The sequence below is a fragment of the Oryctolagus cuniculus genome, chromosome 13, assembly GCF_051225735.1.
Source record: "Oryctolagus cuniculus isolate XC-2025 breed Fujian yellow rabbit chromosome 13, ASM5122573v1, whole genome shotgun sequence".
Classification (NCBI taxonomy): Eukaryota; Metazoa; Chordata; class Mammalia; order Lagomorpha; family Leporidae; genus Oryctolagus; species Oryctolagus cuniculus.
In genome coordinates this window covers 61,184,467-61,199,210 of record NC_142879.1, presented here as the reverse complement: position 1 = coordinate 61,199,210, position 14,744 = coordinate 61,184,467, and the positions used below count along the sequence as shown (strand labels likewise).

General features: G+C 43.6%; 1 protein-coding gene across 1 annotated transcript in view; it reads left to right on the top strand.

Moving 5' to 3' along the window:
• ACTN2 (actinin alpha 2) overlaps nucleotides 1-14,744 on the top strand; it is a 75,861-nt gene that overhangs the window by 20,549 nt on the left and 40,568 nt on the right. The window contains exons 2-4 of the mRNA XM_051821489.3: nucleotides 8,158-8,272; nucleotides 9,903-10,022; nucleotides 10,759-10,845. Coding sequence (XP_051677449.1) covers nucleotides 8,158-8,272; nucleotides 9,903-10,022; nucleotides 10,759-10,845 — 322 coding nt within the window. The remainder of the gene's footprint in view (nucleotides 1-8,157; nucleotides 8,273-9,902; nucleotides 10,023-10,758; nucleotides 10,846-14,744) is intronic.

The window sequence follows — 14,744 nt, the reverse complement described above, 5'->3', positions numbered from 1 at the left end:
TGGCTTGGAGGCCCTCCTGGCCGGGGGATTGTGAGGCCTTGTAGTAAACCAGGCTGTTCTGCTTTTGCCAGAATCTAGTCCTGTGGATTGCAGGAATTTCTCCTCTCTCAGAGGGCCAGGCCACCTACTCTCTGAGGACAGTGTCTTTCTTCTTCCTAAGCTGGAAGTGTTTTGACCTCAGAGAGATAGCCTTCCTCTCCCACTGTAACCTGAGATGATAAAAACAGGGCTAAAGCCAATTACTTTCCCCAAATTTAAGAAGAACCAGGATAGCAATTAGAAGTCATCCTGGCAAATTGAGAATCTGTGAAGTGGAAAACAAAACACTATTAGAGTGGCTGTTGGAAATACAAAAACAAATAGAAAATCAGCTTAATGGAGTCATGATTTTCAGTGGTTTTACATAGGGGTAATACTATAGGTAGTGTTGCCTGGACAACTTTTGCATTTCTTCTCCACTTGATAACCTTCTGAACTATTTCAGAAAGCTCATCACCACCATGTCAATCACATCTTTATAGCCAGGAAAGCATCAGGACATGAAGGACAAATAATTGCATGGTGCCAGAGTCAGAAATAGAACTTGAGTTCTGAGCCATGGCTGTGGGCTGGACCAGGCTCACTCGTTCTCCTGCTCCCTCTTGGGGAGTTGCTTGCCCCCCCCCCCCATAGGATGCAGGCCAGGATGAGTGTCATGGCAAGTTCGGAATCAACAGTTAGCATCTTAACGTCTTCACTCCCTGAAAATAAATAATATGCAACGTCAAAATCAGAGGACGCTTTGGCAGTGCCCTAGACCATTTTTGACCTGAAAGAGGATGCTGTCTTATAATCGGTGGGTGTCAGAACTGTAGTTTGTTAAACTGCCTCCTCCTCAGCTCCACGCTGCAGCCCTGCCTGAATGTTCCAGCCCTCCATAGACCACCGCTTATTTCATTCAGAGAGAGCCCTGTTTCTGAGATGAGTTTCCATTGCAGGAAATGTGATCTGAAATGAGTATATCTTTGCAATTATTACAGAAAAGGCTGGTTAAAGAAGCAAATAGAGGGGCCGGCGCCATGGCTCACTTGGTTAATCCTCCGCCTGCGGCACCGGCATCCCATATGGGCACCTGGTTCTAGTCCTGGTTGCTCCTCTTCCAGTCCAGCTCTCTGCTGTGGCCCGGGAAGGCAGTGGAGGATGGCCCAAGTGCTTGGCCCTGCACCCACATGGGAGACCAGGAGGAAGCACCTGGCTCCTGGCTCAGATCGGTGCAGCACTCTGGCCGTAGCGGCCACTTGGGGGTGAACCAACGTAAGAGGAAGACCTTTCTCTCTGTCTCTCTCTCTTATTGTCTAACTCTGCCTGTCCAAAAAAAAAAAAAAAAAAAAAAAAGGCAGCAAATGGAAATATGTGGAGGTGTTGTCAAAATTTTTGTTCGGAGAAAATGGAATCATAAAGATTGAACAGAGTCTAACTGGAACCAACCCAAGCTTAGAATCTGATTGCTAAAATAGTCAAGGAACCACAGAAGATTCACAATTGATTTTTTTTTTTTTTTTGACAGGCAGAGTGGACAGTGAGAGAGAGACAGAGAGAAAGGTCTTCCTTTGCCGTTGGTTCACCCTCCAATGGCCGCCGCGGCCAGCGCGCTGTGGCCGGCGCACCGCGCTGATCCGATGGCAGGAACCAGGTACTTCTCCTGGTCTCCCATGGGGTGCAGGGCCCAAGCACTTGGGCCATCCTCCACTGCACTCCCTGGCCACAGCAGAGAGCTGGCCTGGAAGAGGGGCAACCGGGACAGAATCCAGCGCCCCAACCGGGACTAGAACCCGGTGTGCCAGCGCCGCCGCAAAGCGGAAGATTAGCCTAGTGAGCCATGGCGCCGGCCCACAATTGATTTTTGTCTTAATCCTCATCAGTGTACCCAGGTAATGATTATTCCAGTTAGAATTGTGTATGTGGTCGAAGAGGAATGCTGTAATCACAGATTTAACTCATTTTTTATTTAAAAAATCTTTTCCATCTTTATCTTGTGGAATAGTGTACAATGGAAGTTATGGCTGTAGGTTTGATTAATTTAAAAAGAAACCAAACACAAATGTACTGCAGTTGAATAAAACAAACTTCTCTCAATAATTCAGTAGGAACATAAATACTTTTTTGCCATTAGGCACATTGTGTTGATTATCCTATTATATAATTTCAGCTAGAGAAAGGCAGTAGTCTTACAGTTCCCATGGATGATGGACTCTGCTATAAGACCATTATGAAAGATGGAATGGCATCTCCCACCACTGAATGAGGCTAACAACTGATACTTTTTCTCATGTTTCGGGGGTTGTGGAGCTTTTTCCTGGCCTTAGATGTTCAGGAGTATAACAGAGGCAGAGACTGCCTCTAATTTGAGTTGCCCTCGCCTTTTTTTTTCTTTCAAAATTTATTTGTTTATTTGAAAGGCAGAGATACAAAGAGGGAGGGAAGGAGAGAGGAAGACAGGGGGGAGAGAGAGAGAGAGAGAGAGAGAGAGAAAGGGAAAGAAACTTCCATCTATTGGTTCATTCCCTAGCTGGGCCAGGCCAAAGACAGGAGCCAGGAGCTTCTTCTGGGTCTCCCAAATGGGTAAAGGGGCCCAAGTACTTGGGCCATCTTCCACTGCTTTTCCAGGCGCATTAGCAGGGAGCTGGATCGGAAGTGGTTCACGCCAGTACTTGAACCTGTTCGCATATGAGATGCTGATACTGCAGGCAGAGACCTTTTATGCCACATCATAAGCCCCTGCCTTGAGTCTTTTTTTTTTTTTTTTTTTTTTACAGAGAGACAGAGAGTTATAGACAGTGAGAGAGAGAGAGAGAAAGGTCTTCCTTCCATTGGTTCACCCCCCAAATGGCTGTTATGGCCAGCACACTGCACCAATCTGAAGCCAGGATCCAGGTGCTTCTCCTGGTCTCCCATGGGGTGCAGGGCCCAAGCACTTGGGCCATCCTCCACTGCACTCCTGGGCCACAGCAGAGAGCTGGCCTGGAAGAGGAGCAACCGGGACAGAATCTGGCGCCCCGACCAGGGCTAGAACCTGGTGTGCCGGTGCCGCAGGCAGAGGATTAGCCTAGTGAGCCATGGCGCCGGCCCCTGCCTTCAGTCTTATCACATGAAAGCACACTGCTATCACCAGAATGTGGACTTAACCTCCACATCCTGCTTTTCTGCTTCCTATGCATGGAGTGTTTCCATCTAAATCCAGAGAAGGCCTAAACTGGCACCAGTGATCAATCTGTCTCTACAGACTGCCCATGCTGGCCATCCTGAGTCACTACTCAGAGGTTGGGATTTCTATATTTAGGAAAATGATCCTAATGCTTGCTCCAGTTGTCTAAGGGATCTGTGTATTGATACAGTGTCTTCTGCTGGATTCCTGTCTTTTCTCTCTGCAACTTGAACACTCTTTCCCTTAACTTTGTCTCTTCTCTGGAGAGTGGAAAGAACTAGAGACATCCATCTTTACTTTCTGTGGATAGATGGCTTTGTTGGATTCTCTTTGTGTGGTTCTGAAACTTCCTGTGTCTGCCTATTGTTGAGATGTTAAAGCATCTAAATGTATCACTTGGTGCAGCGGAACAAGGGAGTAAGCTGTTTCCAGGAGAGAGGTAGATGGAGGTTCGAATAGAAGCAGGAGAGGATGTTGCAGGATCTTCCATGTGCCTGGGGACACCTAGGGTTCTTTCCACCACAGCCTGTATGAGGATCACAGAGCACCATTTCCCTTCAGAAGGGACGTTTGGATTGGAAATTTGATTTGACCCAAGAACTTATCTCTAAAATCATGCAGACCTACCTTCATTCCCATTCAAGTTCTCCAAGGTTTAGTTTCCATGCGCTTTAAAGATGCATGCTGCTGTTCAAGCAAGAGGCCTTCAGATAAAAAGTAGGGGGTTTTGTTGCTGCTGTTGCTGTTGTTTTTATCTCCTCCATGACTAACAGGTGTTTCACAAAAGGAGCCATGAGATGGGAAATGTACAGGAATGGTCTCCCTCAGCCATGGTAATTAGATCTGTCAAACGAATGAAAAGTAAGCATTGTAATAAAGCTTTAAAATTCCTGTTCAGAGTACACTGGCCTCTTTGCAAGTAATCATCATGGAACAGTTTGAGTTCTTTTCTGTATTTAAGTTGGTTAGTCACTACCATTGTTGGCTTTTAGGAGTACTCATTAAAGACAAGGAAACTTCATTAGGCTGAACTCAACTAAATAAATTAACCTTTTAGATTAAAGTTGTTCTCTGGATTTGTACCACTAAATAATTACCTATGGTGAATTACCTTCTTTGTATGTATACCAAGAAGAAGTCGTATCAAGCACACTCACAGTATTCAAGAACTGGGGCAGGAAGCTTGTGTTGATGTCATGAGCAGTTGAGGGGTTATATCTGGAAAAGATACTTTTATTAGAATGGATTGAAATAATAAGACAATAAGGCATGGTGACTTGCACCAGCAATATATGCCCATTTAAAAGTAGAATCTAAATAAAAACTCTATAAATCTTTGTATCGTTATATTTTCTGTGGATTACTTCTTTTAGCACAATGGCCAGAGCTGCACTGATCCGAAGCCAGGAGCCAGGAGCTTCTTCCGGATCTCCCACATGGGTGCAGGGGCCCAAGGACTTGGGCCATCTTCACTGCTTTCCCAGGCTATAGCAGAGAGCTGGATCGGAAGTGGAGAAGCCAGGTCTTGAACCGACACTAATCTGGTCACTCATCTGGGATGCTGGCACTGTAGGCAGCAGCTTTACCCGTTATGCCACAGCACCAGCCCCTGTGAATTACTTGTGATCAAAACTTGCTATTCTTTTGTGCCTTTTCAAAAAACTCAGGTATATAATTAGACTCAATGTCAGTTGAAACTGACAAATGTCCCTAAAGTAGTTTCACTTGCTGAAAATGAGGCCTGAGAGGTTTTTCACTGTAAGAACTTAATTATCTGGAAACAACCTAAATGTCTGTTGATAGGAGGTTATTTACATAAAGTATGGTATATAGAATACAGTATAATACTATGCAGCTATTAAAAGGGCTGATATATACTGATATGAAATGCTATCTATGTTATAATTTTTTAAAAGATTTATTTGAAAGGTAGAGTGACAGAGAGGGTGGGAGAAAGACAAAAAAGAGAGAAAGAGATTGTCTCTCCATCCTCTGGTTCATACAACAGCAAGGGCTGAGCCAGGCTTTAGCCAGGAACCAGGAACTCTACCCAGGTCTTCCACATGGGTGGCAGGGGCCCAAGTACTTGGGCCATCTTCTGCTGCCTTCCAAGGCACATTAGCAGGGAGCTGGAACAGAAGCAGAGTTGCCTGGGCTTGAACTGGTACTCTGGCATCCTAAGCAGTGGCTTACCTGGCTGCTCCATAACACCGGTCCTTCTAGGTTGTAATTTTTAAGTAGGTTTAAAAAAAAAAAACAAGGTGCAGAACAATGTGTCTAGTATGATTTATGTTAAAAAGACAAAAAAGAGATGTGTGTCTGTGTGTTGATACATGCATACATGCTATTGAAGGGATACCTGAGAGACTAATGCCCTTTCATTCTTCCTGGGACAAGGAACTGGATAGCTGGGAAACAAGGAAAAGGGGAAGACTTTGCGTTTTATGTTATTTTTTTTAATATTTATTTATTTATTTGAAAGAGTTACACAGAGAGAGAAAGAGAGGCAGAGAGAGGTCTTCCTTCTGCTGGTTCACTCCCCAATTGGCTGCAACGGCTGGAGCTGCGCCGACCTGAAGCCTGGAGCCAGGAGCTTCCTCTGGGTTTTCCCATGCGGGTGTAGGGGCCAAAGGACCTCAGCCATCTCCTACTGCTTTCCTAGGCCATAACAGAAAGATGGATCAGAAGTGGAGCAGCCGGGTCTCAAACTGGTGCCCATAATGGGATGCCAGCACTGCAGGCAGCAGCTTTACCCACTGTGCTACAGCCTTGGCCCCAAGACTTTGCATTTTATATCCTTTTGTAAAACCACTTGAAAAAAAATTTTTTTTGACAGGCAGAGTGGACAGTGAGAGAGAGAGACAGCCGGCAACGCGGCTCAATAGGCTAATCCTCCACCTAGCGGCGCTGGCACACCGGGTTCTAGTCCCGGTTGGGGCGCCGGATTCTTTCCCAGTTGCCCCTCTTCCAGTCCAGCTCTCTGCTGTGGCCAGGGAGTGCAGTGGAGGATGGCCCAAGTGCTTGGGCCCTGCACCCCATGGGAGACCAGGAGAAGCACCTGGCTCCTGCCTTCAGATCAGCGCAGTGCGCCGGCTGCAGTGCGCCAGCTGTGGCGGCCATTGGAGGGTGAACCAATGGCAAAAGGAAGACCTTTCTCTCTGTCTCTCTCTCTCACTATCCACTCTGCCTGTCAAAAAAAGAAAAAGAGAGAGAGAGAGACAGAGAGAAAGGTCTTCCTTTGCTGTTGGTTCACTCCCCAATGGCTGATGTGGCCGGCATGCTTGCAGCCGGCGCACCATGCTGATCCGAAGCCAGGATCCAGGTGCTTCTCCTGGTCTCCCACGCGGGTGCAGGGCCCAAGCACTTGGGCCATCCTCCACTGCCTTCCCGGGCCACAGCAGAGAGCTGGACTGGAAGAGAATCAACCGGGACTAGTACCCAGCGCCCCAACCGGGACTAGAACCCAGGGTGCCAGCACCACAGGCAGAGGATTAGCCAAGTGAGCCATGGCAGCGGCCCACACCCACACTTTCTAATACAATAGCCACAGCCACACGTGGCTTTTGAACCGTTAAAAGATGGTTCATGCAACTGAAGAGCTAAAAGTTAAATTCTCTATTATCTTAATTAATTTAAACAGCCATATTGATTGAGTCTTGATCTCAAGTATATGGCAGGTATCCCTTCTATTTGGATAGGTTTGTTTTAGAGAGCTTAAGTGTGTTTTAAAAGAAATAATTATTGTTTATGCCCTCAGGGTAAAGTTTATTACTGTAAATACAAGAAAAAGCCTACATTTCCTTTTTGCCCTTGAAATTAGTGCCATCACACACTTCAGAAAATGAATGACTATCAGATTTGACAAACCTCTTCATTACCCAGTAAAATCAGTTTTTATGGACACTTTGTAGTCTTACTTGGAGCAGCCTGCTTTTGAAAGATCAGTTTTCTCATCTTGGACACAAACCCAATTTATCCATCCCTGGTTTTCCACCCCCCACCTCCACCCCCCCACCCCCCCGGTTAACATGCCAGGCACTTTGTTCTCAAGCCCGGCAGCTGTCGGGAGGCAAGGGGACAGTTTGCATTCTTAGCCAGCAGCTGCCAAAAGCATTTCTAATCTGGTATTGGCAGGAAATAGTGCACAAGTGGAAGCTGAGTTAAAAAGAAGCTTGAAAAATAAATGGAATGACTTTGAATGCCACTTAACAGAGTCCATTTTCCACTGAAGATTGACCCAGTAATTGGTGAACGCTAGTGAACTGGGAGTCCTTCTAGGCTAGGGCTGGATCTGGTCTTAAAGCCCAGGCTCTCGCTCAGGGCCTAAGATATGCAAGTAGGAGATTGTTGTCATTTTTTAGAAATGATTGATTATATATTTTAAAAATCAATTTAGTTACCAATTTAAAATTGTTGTTCATCCAAGATAAATTAGCTGTAGGTACTGTTACTCAGCACCAGCCACTCTGTTGGTCCAAAGTAAGTAATTTATTTATTTGAAAGAATTACACACACACACACACACACAGAGAGAGAGAGAGAGAGATAAATCTTCCTCCTCTGGTTTACTCTCTGGATTACCACAACAGATGGGGCTGGGTCAGGCTGAAGCCAGGAGCCAGTAGCTTCTTCAGGTCTCCCACATGGGCAGGGGACCAAGCACTTGGGCCATCTTCCACTGCTTTCCCAGATGCATTAGCAGGGAGCTAGATCAGAAGTGCAGCAGCTAGGACTCAAGCCAGCACCCATATGACGTGCCTGCATCACAGGCGGCACCTATCCCACTGTGCCATGATGCCGGCCCCTTTGGGTTTTCAGTTCTTCATTCCATCAAATTCTGCTGTCTTTTGAAGGCCTAAGAAGCTCTAGTGCTTCCACCTCCCTGTGAAGTGTGATGTGTCAAGTGCTGCATGTGAGAAAGGGGTTTGACCTGTGATGGGCCTGTGCTCAATGGGGTTTGGTTTTCATTGCAGACTTTCACTGCCTGGTGTAATTCCCATCTCAGGAAAGCTGGCACCCAAATCGAGAACATCGAGGAAGACTTCAGGAATGGCCTTAAACTCATGCTGCTCTTGGAAGTCATCTCAGGTCGGTGTACTTGTATGTGTACCAGGTAGTAAGTAGCTGTTTAAAGATGACTGCATAAGCAAAAAAAAATATTCTACATGAAGGATCTCTGTGAGTGAGATCCCAGTGGAAAGAAGTGGCCATCAAAGAAGGATGTACTTTTCTGTAAAGGGAGGAGAGAACTTCCGCTTTGCTAATGATCTTGTCTAAATACTGACGGAGTTTGTGGATTCTAAAGGCTTCCATAGCCTAGGAGCTCATGTCAAGAGCCTTGGGTGATCACTGACATCATAATAAGAGTGTTAATTGTTAAATTAACAACAGGAGTCACTGTGCACTTACTCCCCATGTAGGACCTCGGTCCTCACTGAGTGGTATTATAAGAGTTAAATGTGATACTTATCCTCAAACAGTTTTTTGGTTTGGTGTGTGTGCATGTGTGTGTAAATTGTTGAAATCTTTACTTAGTATAGAGTTGGTCTTCTGTGTACAAAGTTAATTGAAAATGAATCTTAATGGGAATGGTACTGGGAAGGGGAGAAAGAGGAGGAAGAGGGTTGAGAGTGTGGGTGGGACCGCAGGTATGGTGGGAAGAATAACTATATATTCTTAAAGTTTTACATATGAAATTCATATTCCTTAAAAATTATTTTATTAATTAATTTAAAAAACTATTCTAAAAAAAGAAAGAGAAAAACCTTAAAATACACAATGGAAATTCTGAACATACATCTTATTTTACCTTTACAGATTATATTATTTGTCGCTTGAAGACTACTCATTAAATGCCTACTCTGATCATTGTTTTAAAAAAAAAGAAAAAGATGACTTCATAAAAGTTCCCTCTGAACTTAGCTGGGCAAGAACCTTGGTATTATTGGTCAAGAAAACCTTTCTAAAGACTCATCTACCTGGAATTACTCTATTTAAAATTGACTTGTTAAAATGATATTTAGAGCTCCCACCTCAAAACAACATGAGACCAAAAAAAAAAAAAGACATCTGTATGGCCATCTACCATGCTGTCCTCTCTGCTGTTAGTCTAGTTAGTGTAAGTTCTAGAAGTTATCTTGTCTCCAAAAAGCCAATGTATATATATGTCAGCAAAGCTTGGAACACATGAATTAAAATCCAGTGGGGTTATGATTTGCTCTGACTAGTTTAGAGTTGGACTGGAGAATGGGTCACCATCGGAGAAGTGTGCCTGGGGAGGATGGTAGTGAGTCTGCCCTGATCCATATATCTTCATAATCAGGTGGCTAAGACAAGCCCTGGCAGCCAGCTCTGTGATTCGAACTAGGCTGTCCTGACTTCCTCTAACAGCTAGCCAGCAACTGCAAATGCTCCAGGGACACTAACCAGCTTCTCTCTTTTCACTGGTAAATTGGCTCAGGGGCCAAATCAAACTCTCCTGGCAGATCTGAAAAGCATATGGCTTAAATAACATGGCTCCCTGCTGGTCCGTTTGAACATTAAAATTTTTTCTTTTGGTTAGTGTTGCATCCTTAATGTGATTGAGGGAAACCAGGACATATCAGAGACAGGTAATCCTTTCTATTTAAGGAAAGCATGTACTCTGAATATTGACACCTTGATCCTGATCGAGGGCTCACCCTCTTTATGTCTGCGCTGTTCTGTTCTCATCCTACAGGGGAAAGGCTGCCCAAACCTGACCGAGGGAAAATGCGGTTCCACAAAATTGCTAATGTCAACAAAGCTCTGGATTACATAGCCAGCAAAGGGGTGAAACTGGTGTCCATTGGGGCAGAAGGTGAGAAGTGTGGGGTTGGCCCTGTCTGTCATACTGACCTCCCAACGAGGGTGTGGGCTGTGACTTGAATGCCCTCCTTCCACCCTCCCTTTCACCATTTATGGGACCCACTTTGTGTCAGGCTGTCTGCTTGGCATGGGAACAAATGGTACCATGAGTGAGAAATCAGGTGCTAGGGTTACTTGTAAATGAAGTCAAATATAGGAAAAAGGAAGAACTTACACATCCCAATGTCCCTTAATAAGAACCCATTAATATGAAGGGAGTGGCCTCATTGTTATGTGTAGGAGATTGGGGATCTGGCGAGGTTGGCAGGATCTACTTGCATCTGGTAACCCAACCCTGCTACCTGCCAGCAGGGAACACTTTAAGAAGGACCAGGGCAAAAATGAGGCTGTTCTCTGTATTTGATTATTTAAAAACCTTAGCTGATACAATCTTAGAGCTTTGGGAACTCCTTGGTGGTTTTCACTGGTAATACATATGCAAGATTTGTGTTTATTATTAACTCAGAATTCATTTAAACTAGAGACATTTGGTTATGAATATATTTATAACCAAATATACTGTGATGTTTATAAAATATAAACTTATCTTTCATATGTATTTTTTACAATAACTCTGAAGTTAAAATAATAGGAAAATTACAATAGGAAAAAATAGTATAATAAGGCAAAAGGCATGTGTGGCTGATGCTGTCTTCCCATTATGTGGCCTTTCTCTTTCTTACCTATAGAAATTGTTGATGGCAACGTGAAAATGACCCTGGGTATGATCTGGACCATCATCCTTCGCTTTGCCATTCAGGATATTTCAGTTGAAGGTAAAAGACATGGCTAAAAGCCTGGTTGTGTGGTTGTAAAAGCCAGCTTGTAAATTACGATTTGAATAGGGTATCAATAAAGAACAACAGTCACCGGCATGATTGACAAAAAAGGCATGAAAGTTGGGTTTTCCTGGATCGTACATTGGTGCAGGAAGAAAGACCCCGGCAGCACTGTTGCGTTTGTGGGGGTGGAATCATTTTGGGAAAGATGAGCACATGTTCAGAACAGAAGTTGCTTTTTTTAAAGTGAGCATTTGCTGAGCTTTCCTGCTTATTGCACTAGTAAATTCACAACCAGGGCGGAGCTCTGTAGGCTTACAACAGAAACACTTTTTTTGTTGTTCAGGTACAAAAAAAAAAAAAAATTCTGTTGCCATCCATGGTTGTTCATTCTTCTCCTTCCTTCCTGCCCGGCTTCCCCACCTCCCTGCTCTCCTACCCTTCCTTCTTTCTGTTGTCGCTGTGCCTTTTGGCCTAGCAACAGTTTATCATTGTAATAGACTCATAATCCTTGGCACTGCTACCAAAGATAAAAATCTTTAGTCTTTTACGCCCACTGCATTCCCAAATATTTTGATAATTCAACACTGTTGAAAAGTGTCAAACTGACATTTTTAAAATTAGAACTTTGCCTGTTTAGCCCTTGAATCACAAAATAAATGACTGCAGGATGTGTCGCAGGCTAGTCTGAATTGTCCAACAAGTCATGTTCCCAACCAGGCATCTAAGTGGTAAGGAGTGGGGCATTGTTTTAATTCAGCCCAGGCAGGACTACCCTCTGACTGGTCTTTGTGAGTGATTTTTAGTCATTCATCAACCAACAAACATTCACATCCAGTACTTTGTCTGCTGTTGCTCCAGGTGACAGGAAACCTGTGGTATTTGCCCTTAACCAGTTTTTAATTCACTTACAATTATCTCCTTTTAGCACTGAACACCCATTTATGTCATCTAAAAATAAAACTAAGATATAATGACATTAAAACCTCAATGATTCAGGCTCAGAAATGACATCTTGAATTAATAAATAGTCTGAATTTGAAAACTTTTGTACAATGTAGTTTTATGAAAATATATTCCCTTTTGTTAATAAAGATGTTTCCTAAAAGTTCCCATTTTAAAAAATAATAATGTATAATAATTGTACTAGTTTTTATAAACTTTTCTGTTTGTAAATATTCAAACAGTTAAATTCTCTATAAAGAACAAATACTGGCCTGGGTGTCTGGCACAGCAGTTAAGCTACCACTTGAGACACTCACATCCCATATCAGAGTGCCTGGGGTTGAGTCCTGGCTCTGCTTTCCATTTTAGCCTCCTGCTAATACGCACCATGGAGGTTGTAGATGATGAAAGGTTCTTGGGTCCATGCCACCCATGTGCAATATCCAGATTGAGTTCCTTGTTCCTGGTTTTTGGCCTAGCTCAGCCCTGGCTGCTGTGGGTATTTGAGGAGTGAACCAGCAAGTGGGAGATCCCACTCTGTTTCTGTGCCTTTCAAATTTAATGAAAAAAAAATTTAGAAGGAACAAATGCTATTTTAAAAACTTCTCTTCTGACTATTGCATTTGCTGGAATAGCAAATTCTTTTTCCACCAATGTTATACAGATGAATTGGACTTCAGGCTTTTTTTTCTGATTGGTTAAAAATTTTATATTTTCATTTTCAAAGTTATTCATTTGGAAGAGAGAGAGCCAGCAAGCATGCACATGTACTCCCACCTGCTTGTTCACTCCTCAGATGCCTGCAATGGCCAGCATGGGGCTAAGCTGAAGCCAGGAACTGGGAACTCAATCCAGGGAATCCCATGTGGGTAACAGGGATCTGACTATTTGAGCCATCACTGTTGCTTCCCAGGGTGTTCATTAGCAAGAAACTGGAATCAGGAGCATGGCTGGGTCTCAAACCCAGGCACTCCAGCATGGGCTGTGAGTGTCCCAGGTAGCATGCTAATCTATTTAACCCTGGTTATGAACTTTAAAATAATAGTAATATGAATTTAAAACCTAATTCAATTTCAAATGTAGCTAAAAATGACATTATTTTTGGGACTTTTGCATATTATTATTGATGTGTTTGAAATAAGTCAGATTGGTATTTTGTAAAATGTTACAATGAAAGGATTATCTACTTTTCAAAAGACTAAGAAATTAAAACCTATTCATTTCATTAACAAAGTTCTCAAATCTCCTTAAGCAGTTATTCTTTAGTGTTCAGCATACAAGATAACCTATTTTTTAACTTGTTTTCACATCACTTAAATGCTATAAGTCTGCAGAAAAAATAATCTTTGTTTTAATGATGTATGTTATATAGAAAAAGACTTCACTTAGAAACAGATTCTTGGAAGATCTTGTTTCCTTTAACACAGTGATGTGCCTCCTATAAGAAAGAAGTTGAGAGCTTAATATACCTATTGATAGGGCAGGACAGATGTAGAAGAGGCACCTTGGCGTGCCATACACTTTTTTGTGATGGAATGACGAATGGCACTGCCGGTTAGTAACATGCTTTTTATATCCACAGCAGCATTTTGTTTGAGGACACGAGCAGTCAGATGGTCACATTTCAGGCTTCCCCTACACCTGCACCTGGCACAGACTTGCTAACCTCCTGCTGAAAATCTAAAAATGGACTTGAGGGTAGAGGAGGGCCAGCTTTGATTAGGTCAGCCCATTAAATCAGGAGGAGGCCTTGTTTGGTATTCAGATCCAGGGAGTGTTCAGACATATTCCAACAGAAATCAGATGAGACTCACTCACTTGTACACCTAAACCTCTGCAGCAGTTTAAACATTCTCTTGATCTACGTTACCTCTGTTGACTTTTCTAACCAAAATTTCATTTAAATTTTAATAATGGCCCATTATTTCCTCTGGATATACTTTTTCTTACTATTTCCCTTGGTCCAGACCAAAAAGGTAGGAAGGTATGTATATAACAGAACAGCAGATATGGAGTTCCCTCATATATATATATAGAGACAGGCAGAGTTAGACAGTGAGAGAGAGAGACAGAGAAAGTTCTGCCTTCCATTGGTTCACCCCCAAAATGGCCGCTATGGCTGGTGTGCTGCGCTGATCTGAAGCCAGGAGCCAGGTGCTTCTCCTGGTCTCCCATGCGGGTGCAGGGCCCAAGGACCTGGGCCATCCTCCACTGCCTTCCCAGGCCACAGCAGAGAGCTGGACTGGAAGAGGAGCAACTGGGACAGAATCTGGCGCCCCAACCGGGACTAGCCCCAACCGGGACTAGAACCCAGGGTGCTGGCGCCGCAGGTGGAGGATTAGCCAAGTGAGCCGTGGCACCGGCCCCTCATATATTTTTTAAAGGTGTATTAATTTCTTTGAGAGGTAGAGTTGCAGACAGAGAGAGGGAGAGACAGAGAGAAAGAAAGGACTTCCATGTGCTGCTTCAATTTCCAAATGGCTGTAACAGCCAGAACTGGGCCAATCTGAAGCCAGGAATTAAGAGCTTCTTCTGGATCTTTCATTGCAGATGCAGGGGCCCAAGTATTTGGGCCATCTTCCGCTGCTTTCCCAGGCTATCAGCAGAGAGCTGGATTGGAAGAGGAGCAGCTGAAATACAAACTGGCGTCCATATTGGATGCTGGCACTGCAGGTGGAGTCTTAGCCCACTGTGCCACAGCACTGACCTTGATATTTTAATACAGTCTGAGAACTTTAAGTCTTTTTCCTTAGCCAGAATTTGCTAAATAAGAAATATGAACAGAAGTCATTCCTGTTATTTTTAAAGCATGAAAAACTTTGAGAGTGTGTATTTCACCTGGGTTTTGAATCAAAGACTGAGCTAGAATGGATAGGTTAGGTAAATAATTATAGAATACTTACCTTGATTTGAAGAAATCAGCTTTGCCTCCTTCATAAGATGGAAGGCCA